This window comes from Silene latifolia, chromosome 3, assembly GCF_048544455.1.
Source record: "Silene latifolia isolate original U9 population chromosome 3, ASM4854445v1, whole genome shotgun sequence".
NCBI classification, from domain to species: domain Eukaryota; kingdom Viridiplantae; phylum Streptophyta; class Magnoliopsida; order Caryophyllales; family Caryophyllaceae; genus Silene; species Silene latifolia.
Window position 1 is genome coordinate 50,595,544 of NC_133528.1, and position 14,736 is coordinate 50,610,279.

The 14,736-nt window shown below is 38.3% G+C and overlaps 1 protein-coding gene across 1 annotated transcript; it reads right to left on the reverse strand.

Moving 5' to 3' along the window:
• Nucleotides 1-5,819: 5,819 nt before the first annotated feature.
• Nucleotides 5,820-6,239, reverse strand: LOC141649057 (uncharacterized). The gene has a single exon (XM_074457758.1). The coding sequence runs from the start codon at nucleotides 6,237-6,239 to the stop codon at nucleotides 5,820-5,822; it is 420 nt and encodes a 139-aa protein (XP_074313859.1).
• Nucleotides 6,240-14,736: the final 8,497 nt, after the last annotated feature.

A 14,736-nucleotide genomic window follows, 5' to 3' on the forward strand; every position in this document is an offset into this window, starting at 1 on the left:
TGAGTTACCCCTCTAAATCTGGACCATTCATCTAACATAAGATATGTGGCTGAGATTTAATTTTACATCTCATATATAAACCAAATTTTTACAATTCAACTTCTTTTTTGCCCACTTTTCTCGTCAGTTTCTACTCTCTCTCTCTCTCTCTCTCTCTCTCTCTCTCTCTCTCTCTCTCTCTCTCTCTCTCTCTCTCTCATATTTTCGTTCGTCCATTTTTACAGTTCTCTATTTTCATTCGTGCTTCTCGTCAATTGAACTTCAGTTATTGTGCTCAATTTGTTCGTCCTTCTACTTCATTATCGTCGTTTTCTCTCATAAATCGTTGTTCTCAATTCGTTCGTGCTTCTCAACAAGTAATCAATGAACTGAACTAAATTTTTTCGCTGATTTTGCATTTGTCCTCTTCTTGTTTTCTACTTGATTTTCTTTTGTTTCCTGTGTTTATTCTTCATTTTGTTTAGTATATAGTTTAATTTGTTTTGTTTTTGTTGTTAAATTAAATTTTTTAATTGTTTTCGCATAATTTAGGGTTTCGTAATTCATTTTTTCATTTTTGTATCTTTTGTTGAGGTTTTTCTTTTTGTCTTGAATTCCTGTATATTCTAATGAACATAATGTGTGTTTGTTTGGAATTATTTTTGTTATTGAAATATATAGATGTTTTTTTTTTGGTGAAATGTGAGCTTTCCATTAATAGACAAAATAACATACATCAGGACTACACTTTCATCAGTTTTGAGTTACTTAGCAATACAATCACATACTAGCTATGAAATCTGAATCTGCATTTTCTGAAGCCAGTGCTGATCTTTAATCATCACTGGTCCCCTGAGCAGCAACTGAACTCTTGCTTTCACAAGTCTCTGAATATCCTGCACTAGGATCTCAGGCCTAGTAATCCTATGCTCCAACCTTCCCCGATTCCTCTCCAGCCAAATTGTATACCAGCAGGCTAATTTACCCATCCTGGCCACCTTCTTCTGCAGTTTAGATAAGAGAGCATTCTAATCAGTCATGCTGAGATGCAGCCATTGTTCTAGCTGTTCCATTATCCTCAGCACATACTGGCAATCCTCAAACAGATGCTCATGGGATTCTGTAGCAGCTCCACAAATAATACAAACATCATTATCACACAACTTTAACTGGAACAGCTTTTGCTTGGTATTCAACGCTTGCTATTTAATTAACCAGCCTATAATAGAATGTTTAGGCACACACCAAGCATCCCAAATCTCCTTATGCCACTGTACAGGGGGGTGCATTCCCTGTAACCAAGCATACCCAGAACCAACACTATAGCCTCTAGCATCCTGCCACACATTGTTCATATACCCCGCACTTAGCAAACCTCTCACCTTGCATATGTTCCTCCAGTTCCAATTGGAATCAGATGGAGGGATATATGTGTGCCAATCCTGGCCTTTTAAATACACATGATCTATCCAAAGTACCCACAACCTATCTGCCTTTTTATAAATCCAATCCACAAGCTTTCCAACAGTTACTATGTTCCAATTCTCAGCATTTTTTACACCCAGACCACCTTCACTTTTACTGCAGCACACCTTATTCCAGACCACCAATGGTGCCCTCTGATAATCAGTACCACCATCCCAAAAATAATTCCTGCAGACATTCACAATTTTCTGGACCACAGTTTTGGGGATAAGAAAAATGGAGCCCCAATAGTTATGCAAGGTGTTCAAAACTGAGTTAACCAGAGTTAGACGGCCAGCATAGCTTAATTTCCTAGCACCCATCCCTCTAATTCTGGCAACTATCCTTTCAACAAGAATGTTACAATCCTGTTTAGTTAATCTTCCTGACTGAAAATGGATGCCCAGATATCTAAAAGGTAATGCTCCTTCCTTGAACCCAGATATCTGAAGAATATCACTTCTAACTTCAGTTGGCACTCCACTAAATACCACTTCTGACTTAGCTGCATTAACTTTAAGGCCAGATGTAGCAGAGAAAGTAGCAAATGCTCTGAGCAATAACATAATAGACTTCACATCTCCCTTACTGAACATAAGTAAATCATCAGCAAACAGAAGATGATTCAATCTAAGGGCACCACACATAGGATGATACCTGAAGAACCAAGTTTGAGTAGCATACTTTAAGATCCTAGTAAGGTACTCCATGGAGATAGTAAAGAGAAGGGTAGAAATAGGATACCCTTGTCTTAAGCCCCTCTTCCCAGGGAAATACCCAAACATAGCACCATTGAGATTCAAGGAAAAAGTAGTAGTAGTAACACACTTCATTACCAGCTGCCTAAAGATATCAGGGAAGTTCAAAGCCCCCAACATTTGATCAACAAAATCCCATTCTATTGAATCATATGCTTTTTGCAAGTCAAGCTTAAAGAGGCATCTAGGAGAGGCATTACTCCTATTATACATCCTAACAAGGTCCTGGCAAACCAATATGTTTTCCAAAATGCTCCTGCCTTGGATGAAAGCCCCTTGATTCCTACTGATTATATCAGGGAGAATCAGAGACAACCTGTTGCAAAGGATTTTAGAAATGGTCTTGTACACCACATTGCAACAAGCTATAGGACGAAAATGCTTTACACTGGTAGGTCTATCCAACTTAGGAATTAAAGTAATCAGATTTACATTAACTTGTTGCAGCAATTTCCCAGTATCAAAAAAGTTCATCACAACAGCACACACATAATCCCCAACAATTGGCCAGGCATCCCTATAAAACTGGCTAGTGAAGCCATCAGGGCCAGGTGACTTATCCTTAGGGATCTTTGAACAAACACACGCCGTACTTCCTCGTGATCCATCGCTCTGTTGAGAATAGCCCAATGATCTTCAGTACAGCATCTCCCTCTTTGCACTATCCCAACATGAACTGAATTAGTTTTGGTATTACTCCCAAGCAGACTCATATAATACTCCAAAAAAGCTTCCTGTATTTGAGCCCCTTCAGTACACTCAGTGCCATACTGATCCTCTATACTGAACACCTTATTTTGCATCATACGTTTTTTGATAGAATTATGAAAGAATGAAGTATTAATATCACCTTCAAGAGACCATTGAATCTTTGCCTTTTGAATTAAGAAGCTATCCCTAGCAGCCAAAAGCTCCTTTAATTCCTGAGCCACAATATACTCCTGCTACATAAGTTCAGGATCCCCTGGCTTGTCAACCAAATCCTTTTGCAATTTTTCCAGCAAAGTACTAGCAATAGTAGAGCTATTTTCTATGTCAGAGAAACAACTCTTATTCAACTGCTTAAGCACAGGTTTCAAAGATTTTAATTTTTTAATCAGCTGAAACATCTTAGTACCTGCATAACTCTTATGCCACACCTTGGCAACACAATCTTGAAATAACTCAGACATCCCCCACATGTTAAAGTACTTAAAACTCCTTCTACCAACAACATCTACTTTCCTATCCACAATGGTACATGGGCAATGGTCAAAAAGCCCCTCAGGGTGAAAATGGGCTATGTAATCCCCATATTCCTGCTGCCATTCTTCATTACCCATAACTCTATCAAGCCTACTGTAAACCCTAGCCTCAGGCTCTTGTTTGTTAGTCCAGGTAAACAAAGCCCCTGTTGCCTGAATATCCTCCATGCTACAAAGTGAAACACATTCCTGGAATTGCTCCATTTCCACTTCTGTAGAATTTCCCCCAATTCTCTCAATAGGAGACAAGACAGTATTAAAGTCCTCTGCCCATAGCCAAGGAACATTACAATTCAGTGCCTCATTCTTAAGAAATCTCCATAGTTCATGTCTCTCAGTCACACCATTAAAAGCATAAATCATAGTTAACATAAACTTCTTAGTATCAGTTCTAGACTCCACCCACATATGTATATGCTGAGCTCCATAGGACAAAAAATGTATAGTAAATAACTCAGGTTTCCATAGGATCCAAATTCTACCCCCTTTATGCCAACTACAATTTGTAGAAATGCTCCAGCCATCACATATAGAGGTAGGTTTCTTCAACAATTGAGTAGGTTTTATTTTAGTCTCTAAGCAACCAAACAGTCCTACACTATTATTTTGCATAAACCATTTACCATTTTCAGCTTATTTACATCATTGAGACCCCTCACGTTCCAAAACCCAATATTATGCATTTATAGGGTCAGGAGGGGGATCCTTACCACTAGTTTCTACTCTCCCCTTTGGAGTAGCTAGCTTATTCAGAGCTTCTATGAATGTAAAAGGCCTTGAACCTCCAGACAATCCTATGCCAGTCCCTGCACCCTGTCTATTCATTCTCATAATCTGCCTAGCAGGGGTAGATTTGACAGTTGATAAAGGTGGGAACCCCTCAGGTGTGAACAGTGCATTTGGTTGGAAGACTGGTTCAGTGACAGACGGTTTAGCAACCCAGACTTGCTTTGGTTTAGCATTTTGTTTTGGTTTTGGCACAGTCTTCAGTTTAGCCACCTTTCTACACTAAGTTTTGTCATGACCCAACCCTTTACAACCCTCACGAGTAATTGGTTTCCATTCATACACAACTCCAACTTCAATAACTTTCCCATTCTCATCCAGAAACCTCACCTTAGCAGGTAAGTTTTGGTTCATCTTGAGTTTCACCATTACACGAGCATAACTCAGTCTGACCTTATCAGAAGTAGCTCCATCCTTCATAACAAACTCTCCCACTAAACCTGCTATTCGCGACAAGCAATCACCCCAAAATTTAACAGGAATACCAGAGAGTCTCACCCACACAGGGACCTCATCAACTACCTCCTTAATCAAATCAACATCCGGATTCCATGGTTTAATAACAATAGGCTTATTATCAAACATATAATACCCAGATTTTAACAAAGCATCTCTACTGTCAACGTGTTTAAAACGAACCAGAAAAATTCCATTATCCATGAACGAGACTCTCTCAATGTCATAACATCCCCAAACATTGTATACATACTCCTCAATGACCTCCCAAGAAGGATTAGCACCCAATATGTAACAGAAAACAGAATTGTGCCAAAAGTCTACCTCTTTTTTAACATCCTCAGAAGTGAACTGCAATAGACCACAGAGTTCTTCATCCTCCTGAATGGTTACCATGATTGGTATACTCCTTCCTCCTTTACGAACAGACCAACCAGGTTCATTTGCCACCACAGTTTCTTCAGGTAGTTCCAAAACCGGTATCCCAATCAGCTCCCCCATGGTCTTAGTATGCCGTGCAGTCGCTGACGTGGGCCTCGTCTCACCAATTTTGTTACCAGCAGACCCAGTTTCAGCAGCACCCTTACTCCTCTTCTCATTATTTAGTTGTGTTTGTTTTTTTGGGACAGTTTTTGTATTTTTCGTTGTAGCTAGTTTAGATGAAGACGCAGAATTTGAGAGAGGAGTAAAAGGATTCTCGGAAAAAGTCATGATCGCCATTAGTGCGGCTCTAAAAGCTAGGTTAAAATTTCAGAGGACAGAATCAGTTTCTCTTTCTCTTTCTATCTCTAAAATCATTTTTTTTGGTTTTATTGTAATGTATTTGTGGTAGTTATTGTAATTTAGAAAATCAATTATTGTAATGAGTATTATTTTAGTTATTGATCTTTGGTTAGTGTTTTAAAGTCAGTTTTTAGTCAAGTCCAGTTATTTTAATATGAAAAGTTTGTTATTGTAATATATTGATGTTGTTATTGTAATATAGTGATGTTTATTATTGTAATGTATTGGGATAGTTTTTTTTTTTTTTTTTTTTTGCAAAAAAGTTATCATTTCATTTCTTAAAAAGAAAAGAAATTACAATTTGCAAAACTATCCACTAAAGAATTACAAAACTAAAGGAAAAAAACCTTTAATCAGCCTGAACACTAGCTATAAAAAGCTCAGAATGGCGCATATGCATACGAACTGCAATCTGAAACTTAAGCTTGCTGAGCAGAGCAGAGTGGGAGAACCTCTCTTGAGCAAAGATCCTACGATTCCGTTCAGTCCATATAGAATGTACCACAGCAGCAATGGAGATGAGATACCAATGCTTCCTCCAAGTTGGCATAGAAACTTGAAGAGAAAGTTCTTGATGCAAGGATAAAGCAGGTCTGATAATATGCATCCACTGAAGGACAGACGACCAAAGATGTTTAGAAAAAGGACAAGAGAAGAAGAGATGAGCATGGTCCTCCTCATGGCACTCACACAAACAACATCTATTCGCAAGGGAAAATCCTCTTCTTTGAAGATTATCCACAGTAGCAAGCTGCCCTTGAACTGCCATAGAAGCAATAATTTTATGACTTGGTATAATCCCAGAGTAGGTGAGACTAATAGCCCAGTCCCCAACAGGAGTAAGCTATCTAAAGAACAAGTAGGGAAGATGAGCAGGAATATGGGAACCAGCACACCAAGCATTAATCTGGAGCTGAGCTTGTTGTACAGACCCTGTGAGAGTGATAAAGAGGTCCCTGATTTTGAGAACATCTCTGAAACAAGAAGGGAATTGACCTTTACTGATGACTGTCCAAATAGAATCCTGTTTCAGGACATAAGTCTTGATCCAGAGAGCCCACAAGCCAGTATCAGGAAGGGAAAGCTTCCAAACCCATTTCAGTAACAAGGCTTGATTCCAGGAGAGAAGATCCTTAATATTGAAGCCACCATATGTCCAAGGAGTACAAATAGCAGACCAACTTTTGAACACTAGTCTTCTAGTACCCGCAGGAATATTCCAAAAGAAATCCTTACTGATTTTATTAATATGATGAATGACCTCCTTTGGAAGAAGGAGACTAGAACACCAGTAATTGTCCAACCCAAAAAGCACAGAATTTAGGAGCTGAACCCTACCAGCATAGGAAAGAGCATGAGAAGACCAGTGGTGAATGCATTTCTGAATCTTAGTAATTAGAGAATCATACATAGACAGTTTAAGCTTTGAGGTAGCTAGAGGAAGCCCAAGATATCTGAAAGGAAAATCTCCTAGGGAAAAACCAGTAGCTTCTAGAATCTCATTCATTATAGAAGGAGCAACTCCACGAAAGTAGAGATTAGTTTTATCAATATTAGCATGCAATCCTGAGAAAAGAGCAAACTCAGAAAGAGCTGTTTTAGCAGCATTAACAGAAGGCACATCTCCCCTTACAAAAATCATCAAATCATCTGCAAATATCAAATGAGTGAGATTGAGTCTACTGCATTTTGGATGGTAGGAGACCTGAGGTTTAGTGCAAATCCTTCTGAGAGACCTTGAGAGTATTTTCATGCTTAGGACAAATAGGTAAGGAGAAAGAGGATCTCCCTGCCTTATACCACTTTTACCAGGGAAAAACCCAGATATATTGCCATTTATCTTGAAAGAGTACCAGGTATTAGATATGCAACCCATTATCCACTTAGAAAATAAAGGAGGGAACCCTAAAACCTGGAGCATTTGAGAGATAAAATCCCATTGGAGAGTGTCAAAAGCTTTTCTAATATCCACCTTTATTAAGCATCTGGGAGAAATATTCCTCCTATTGTAACCTTGAACAAGAGCCTGAGAAAGCATGATGTTTTCAAAAATACTTCTTCCTTTCACAAAAGCAGCCTGCTCATTGCCAACAATAGAGGGTAAGACATGTTGGATTCTATTTGCCAAGATTTTACTAACAGTTTTATAGAAAACTGTGCAACAAGAAATTGGCCTGTAGTCCAAAACTGATTCAGGGACTTGCTTCTTTGGAATTAGAGAAGAAGAGTAGCATTTGCTTGCTTAGCCATATGACCGGTTCTGAATAAACTAAGGACAGCAGCACAAAAATCCTTTGCAATAATAGACCAGACAGACTTAAAAAAACCTGAAGAAAAACCATCAACCCCTGGGCTGCTGTTAGAATCAATACTGAATACTGCTTCCTTAATTTCCAGCTGAGTAATGTCTCTGAGAAGATGGATGTGGTCAGTGGGCATAACACATCCATCCTGTCTTAACAAATCAGCATCCAGGACAGAGACTGGTTGATTAGAACCCAGGAGATTAGAATAATAGTCTTGAAAAGCATGAGGGACTCCTTCCTGACCAGAATATATAACCCCATTTTTGTCCTTAATGGACCCAATAAATTGTTGATGTCTTCTTTCAGAAATTTTTGCAAAGAAATACTTGGAATTAGTATCAGTCTGTTGTAAGTGAGCAATCTTTGCTCTTTGTTGAAGGATAGAGAGCTCAATTGATTTGAGACGAGTAAATTCTTTAACAGCTAGTTTCTCTTCAAGAATGAGAGATGAGGAGAAAGGAGCAGTAAGCAAATTTGCCTGAACTTCCTTGAGTTTTTGCCTAGCAGTTTTAACTTTATCTGAGCTACCACTGAAATGAGACTGGTGCAATTTCTTAAGAGCAGCTTTAACATTCTTAAGTTTTTCAAAAAAACAAAATATGGGGCTACCTGCTTTAGAGGTCTTCCAAGCACTCTTGACAGTGGCCTCATAGTCAGGGTGCTCAATCCAACTGTTAAGAAAACTAAATCTCTTAGGGACTTTCCTTTCAGTAAACACAGTAACCACCACTGGGGAATGATCAGAGAGCCCAGATTCATGAAAATGAGCACTGGAAGAAGAAAAAGAAGTTGCCCAGCTAGAATTAATAAGGACCCTGTCCAATTTAGACCAGACTCTTGTCTGCTGATCCTGTTTATTAGTCCAGGTCAGATCAGTACCTGAACTAGAAATATCATCAAGAGAGCAAGATGCCAAGCAGGAGTTGAAAGCCAACATATCTTGCAATATAGGAGGATTAGAACTCAATTTATCCTCAGGACTTCTAATAACATTGAAATCACCCAAGACAATCCAAGGCTTTGCTGTGCAAATTTGATTGAGACTATTCCAAAGAGGTATCCTCTCAGAAGCATCATTGCTGCCATAGACAGCACTCAGCTGGAATTCTGAACTAGAAAGATGGTGATGAACTTGGCAACTAATCCACTGAGCATCACTCAAAATATTACTAAGAGAGATAGTAGTAGGATTATAGAGTAACCAAATCCTGCCATTATAGTGAGCATTGTAATTACAGATGACCTTCCACTTTGCAAAAACCTTACTTATGATTTTCCTAGCTTTAGTTTCTTTGACCTTTGTTTCCAAGATGGCAAGAACATCCAGCTGATTGTGCACCAAAAAATCCTTAACTTCACACTGCTTTATAGGACAATTGAACCCTCTAACATTCCAGGAAGCAACCTTCATTGAGAAATATCAGGGGGATCAGACCCACTAGGGATAACCACTAAAAGCTGAGCTGAACATGCTTGATGCATCTCATCTTTAGCTACAGGAGAGGAAGGCTCAATGGAAGAGGATCTCTGGCCTAGCTCATGGCATTCTGAGCCTACATTCCTCCTCATTAAAACCACACCCCCTGCAGTTAGAGATGAAGTACCACCTAGTTCAGTAGCAAGAGGACCCCTCTTCATAACAGTAACTGAAGTATTAGTAATCTGACCAGCTTTTAAAGCTGCTGAATTTGTAGAGCATTCTGAGTGCATTACAGGGACATCATGAGTAGAAGAACTATCTTGTAGGAGAGATCTCTGACCTAGCTTTAAGCATCCTGAGTCTACATTCTCTACCACATTGCTAGTCTTCTGCCCAGAGGAACCTGAGGTAGCACCTTGCTCTAAAGTACTAGAGGGATAGAGCTGGTGCTCCTCCATATCAGTAACAGAAACAGTCTCAGAGAGAACATGGAAAGAATTAGTAGTTAGCAGGTCATCAGAAGGAACTGCTGTACTGGAGCTTACTGAGTGCATTACAGGAACATTTTGGGAAAAAGAGCTAGCAGGAGGAAGAGATCTCTGACCTAGCAATGAGTCTACTTTCTCCTCCACACTACTAGGCTGCTTCCCTGATGATCCTGAGGTACCACCTAGCTCCACAACAGGCTCAACTGCTGGCTTCTTGGGCCTGGACTGCAACTTTTTGCAAGTAGAAGAAGTATGACCAAGCTTACCACACTCCCTACAATAATAGGGCAACCATTCATAGACTACTTTTTGAGTGATTTGACCAATGTTAGGAACATTGAGGACAACATGGGTAGGAAGATCCTTTGAAACATCAACTTCCACCATTATCCTAGCAAAAGAAAGCTTGGATTTCTCTGTAGTAGCAGGATCAGCAAAGAGAGGTTTGCCTATCTTACTTGCCATTTTACTAAGGACTTTCTAAGACCAAAGATAGGGGTCCAATCCAGGGAAAAGTATCCATACTGGAACTCTAGCCACCCTCTCCATTTCCAGAGAAAAAGAAGGGGACCAGTGTTTAAGAATGAGAGAATTTGAACCCACTTTCCATGGCCCTTTCCTAAGAACATTAGACATTTCTTCCTCAGAGTTAAATCAAAAAGAGAACCAGCCACTTCTGAAATACTTAACAATAGGAGTACCAATAGTACCCCAATGAGCAGAAACATAATCCTGGATAGTTTTAAGAGATGGTTTAGATCCAAGAACATGACCCATTAATGTATTTTCCCAGATTTTAAGTTTAGCAGCAAACTCTGATTCCTCAAGATCAATTTCAGATGACTGAACACTTTGTTCACAGTAAAAAAGGTTCATACCTAACTTCTGAGGCTTATTAACCACTGAACTCCATTTTTCCCCAATTTTAGAAGAATTAGGACCCAAATTAGGTATAGCATTTGCAGTAGTATCATTAACAGTATCGTTAACAGTATTATCAACAGGCAAAATAGTAGTAGTATCATGCGAAGTATCCGCATGAACATGAGTAACAGTATTATCTACAGTATTATCCACAGAAGAATCCAAAACAGAGATGGAATTAATCGAACAGTTAATAGTTTGAATTGGGGACTTAGCCGAAAGAGAAAGACCTTTGGAGGTGGAAGTAGGGCCAGTAGACCGAATTACAGGAGAAGTTTGAGAAATACCAGCTGCTTTAATGGCGGAATCAATCAAGACATTCACCGTGTTCGGAGGATTTGGCGCCAAAGATAACTCTCCCAAATCACCACCATTCTCTTCAATTAGAGATTCATTAGAAAGCACCGCCATGGATGGAGCTATGGAGGCCTTAGAGCGAGAAATGTGACCCCTAGTTCGCGCCATTGGAGAAGGCGAGAAGAGAAACTAGAAGGAAGCCATGAAAATGAAGTGAAAAAGTTTGTTAGAAAACGGTTTTAGAAAAAGTTGTTAGGGAGAAAAAATTTTAGAGATTTTTAGAGAGAGAAAAAATTTTTGTTTTTGTCTGTATTGGGATAGTTATTGTAATATAGTAATTTAGTTATTCTATACGTAGTATTATTTAGTTATCATTTTAGTCAAGTCCAGTTATTGTATTACTGTATCCTGATTATTGTATTATTAAAACTCAGTTATTGTATTAGTTGTCATATTTTTTGTGTTTATTCTGATAATTTTGTATTCTGTTGCTCAGTGATAAAAACAAATGGGTCCTAAACGTAGCAGGGAGCCTGAAGATGGTAATAAAGCTGATTTGAAACGCTCAAAAGTAAATTTTCCAAAAAAGAAGCTCAGTAAGGTTCCTGGAACTCCAAGATTGAACATGTGAGTATATGTGTCCTGCCCCCTGTTATGAGTTTCTGTTTATTTGATGTGTCACTCTTTTTATATTTTGCTTGATTTTCCATTTTCAGTGCTGCAAACATTAAAGTGAGCTGTCGTCCTAATGGTTTGATTAATCTGGTAAAACAACTTGGTCCAAATCAGCGAAAGGCTGTCATTGAGATCGGATTTGGTGGTTTGCTTGATTTTAAAGTGAACAGTTTGCCATTGGGTGTTATATGTAACATCTCAGCCCAAACCGGGTCGGGAGCGGTCACTTATGATAGCTCACCAGGCTGTGTACATGGCCCACAGATCAACACGGGTCCTTTATAACGCATTTTATCCTCACTCATGCGCATCCCCGAAACCTTCCCAGGAGGTCACCCATCCTAAGACTACTCCCAGTCAAGCACGCTTAACTTTGGAGTTCTTTCGCATGGATGACCATAAAAGAAAGTGCACTTTGTTGATATGAGTAGTACTTCCAATCCCTTTAAGCACTAGTCATTTAAGCCTATCACTAGACCTCTTCAATTACCGTGGGGTGTTACATTATACCATTGTTTACAAATCACTTTAATGCTACTGCTCATATTTTTCAAGCAAGAGATGTCAAATTTTTTCTGTCAAAAGATGATGTGTATGATGTTTTTGGATTGCCAAATGGTGGTGATAAGGTTGAGGTTCTTTACACTGGACATAGTTTAGTGTCTTCATAAGAAACGTTGAAAGCTGAGTTCCGGATGAAGTTTAATGTAGAAGGGACAAATTATGTTACTATCCCTGCTGTTTATAATGCAATTACTGATATGGGGGATTATGGGGGAGATGAATTTCGGAGGCTGTTTGTGCTTTATGCTATGTCCATTGTCCTTGCTCCCCCTTCAAATTATGGAATTGACTTTTCAATTCTTAAAGCGGTGTAAGATGTTTCACGTATCCACCATTTGGATTGGTTTTGGTATGTATTTGATAAATTAGTCGAAGGTGTTCAGCGGTATAGAACTGGGTCGTCTACTTTGCGTGGTTGCATACTTGTTGTTATGGTGGCATACTTCCATCGTATGAGTTTTAAGAAATATACAATGTCTTCTGAGACTCCTCTTATCAAGCACTGGGATGAGAAGTCTTTTGTTAGTAGGGGTATTTTAGAGCTCAATTCTGGTTCGCTAGGGAATGGGGAATATGTCAATGGTGTGTATCCTGTCTGCAAACGCTTAAGAGAAGCTAAAGCTGCTGAGGTACGTGCAGTCGTTGATAAACCTGAACCTCGGAAAAAGTATCTGGAACTGCCTGACTGTTTTGATACTGATGATGTTATTCGAGCAAAGGCTGCTGATGTAAGTTCCAATCATTCTTCCCATCATTTTTTTGTAGTTATTGTAAAGGTGTAGTGTAGTTATTTTAAAGTTTTGTGGCAGTTATTTTTTTCAATTATTGTAAGTTATTGTAAAGACTTAGTTTAATTATTGTAAAGACTTAGTATAATTATTCTTTTATTTTATTTTTTTCTTAGGTTTCCCAAGCACATCTTTTGATGATGAAGAGGGATGTTGAGATATTTCTCCATTTGTACACGCAACGGAAGGAAGCGATGGGAAAGCAGTGTGGTTCTTCAACAGTTGAAGATTCTTAGACAGCCACTTCAGTTTCTTCGACTCCTGCTTTCATTAGTGACGATGATTCTTTGTTCACTAAATATTTCAATTTTATTTGTGAAAAAGCTGAGGAAATGAAACAGACGGGAAGTAAACTGCCGTTGTATGAAAGTTTTTGCAAGGAGCATGAAAAGGGGGAGCATGAAAAGGGAAAAGATGAAAGGAATGGGGGTTTAACGTTTGATCCAGAAAAATATAAGGTGGTTTATTCTCGGGAGAAAGGTAAAAATAAGATCCCTGATGTAGCGGTTGAGAAACCGAATGAGGAGGTGCCAACTAATGACGGCATTGATAATATTGATGTTGAGAATGAAGCTGTGGACTTGGGTAGTGTGGATGACGTTGTTAACAAAGTTGTCAACGAAGCTGTTGTTGGGGCTAGAATGCAAGATAGTTCTGTTATAAATGCTTACCTGCTGCATTCAGACGTTATGCCTGAGCATACGTTTTTTGGGAATTGTGGTATAGGGTGTGATTTAGATTGTGGATCACCCAATCTTGATGCAGTTGTAGTGTCTGTGTTTTTGTGCGAGTACAAGGAGCTTTTTGCTCCTATTTTAATGCGGAGGAAGACTGTACTTGATTACTGTTTTCTGCACGATCATGACCTACGAATTAGGTAAGCATTATATGTTTTTCGTTTCCTCTCTTTTTTTTTTTGCTAATATATCTACTTTTTAAAAGCTTTTATTGTTGTTTGGGTTTTTGTTTTTACTATATAATTTGTTTCCATGTGGCAGGGAGGATTTGGTTGTGTTTTCATTTCATAACATGTTAACTCGAGATGACATTATTTCACTGTCTGCTAAGACTATGATCACATCGAATGTGATTGATTACTGGTCATTTTTACTTAATGACATGCTGGTCAAGGCTGGAAAAGGGTTATCCCCCACAAGAAGTTTTTTTTGTACAAGTCATTCGGTATGTGAAATTTTTTTTATATATTTTCAGTATCGTAAATTTATAATGGTTATGACAGTTATTCTATTGTAGTTACTTGATTATTGTAAAGCATGTTAGCTGTTATTTTATTCAGCTAAACAAGTTTTCCTATTCTTCAATTTTGTTTATTGTTTCTTGGATGATTACAATCTTGCAAATGAGTATGTTCCTTTTTCTCCAAACCCAATGAGAAACAAGTTTCTGTGATTATTCTAATACTGTATTGCAGTTATTGTATTATACAAGTTCAATTATTCTATCTTTTTTACAAGTTACAATAACTGAGTTTTCATAATACAATAACTATGTTATTGTAATACAATAATCGATTATTGTATTACAATAACATAGTTATTGTGTTATGAAAACTCAGTTATTGTAGCTGGTAGTTGTTTTTTTTTATTATTTCAATACGTTAGTGTGGTTATTGTATTATAATGAAGCTGTTATTGTTGTGATAGTTATTGTAAAGCAGAATAGTAGTTATTGTATTCAGTTAACCAAGTTTTTTCAATTGTGATACTTCATTTTCTCTTATAGTGTGGTAATATTTTTCATAGGCTTCTTTGTTTAACCTTATCAAAGCTGCTGATGATGAGAA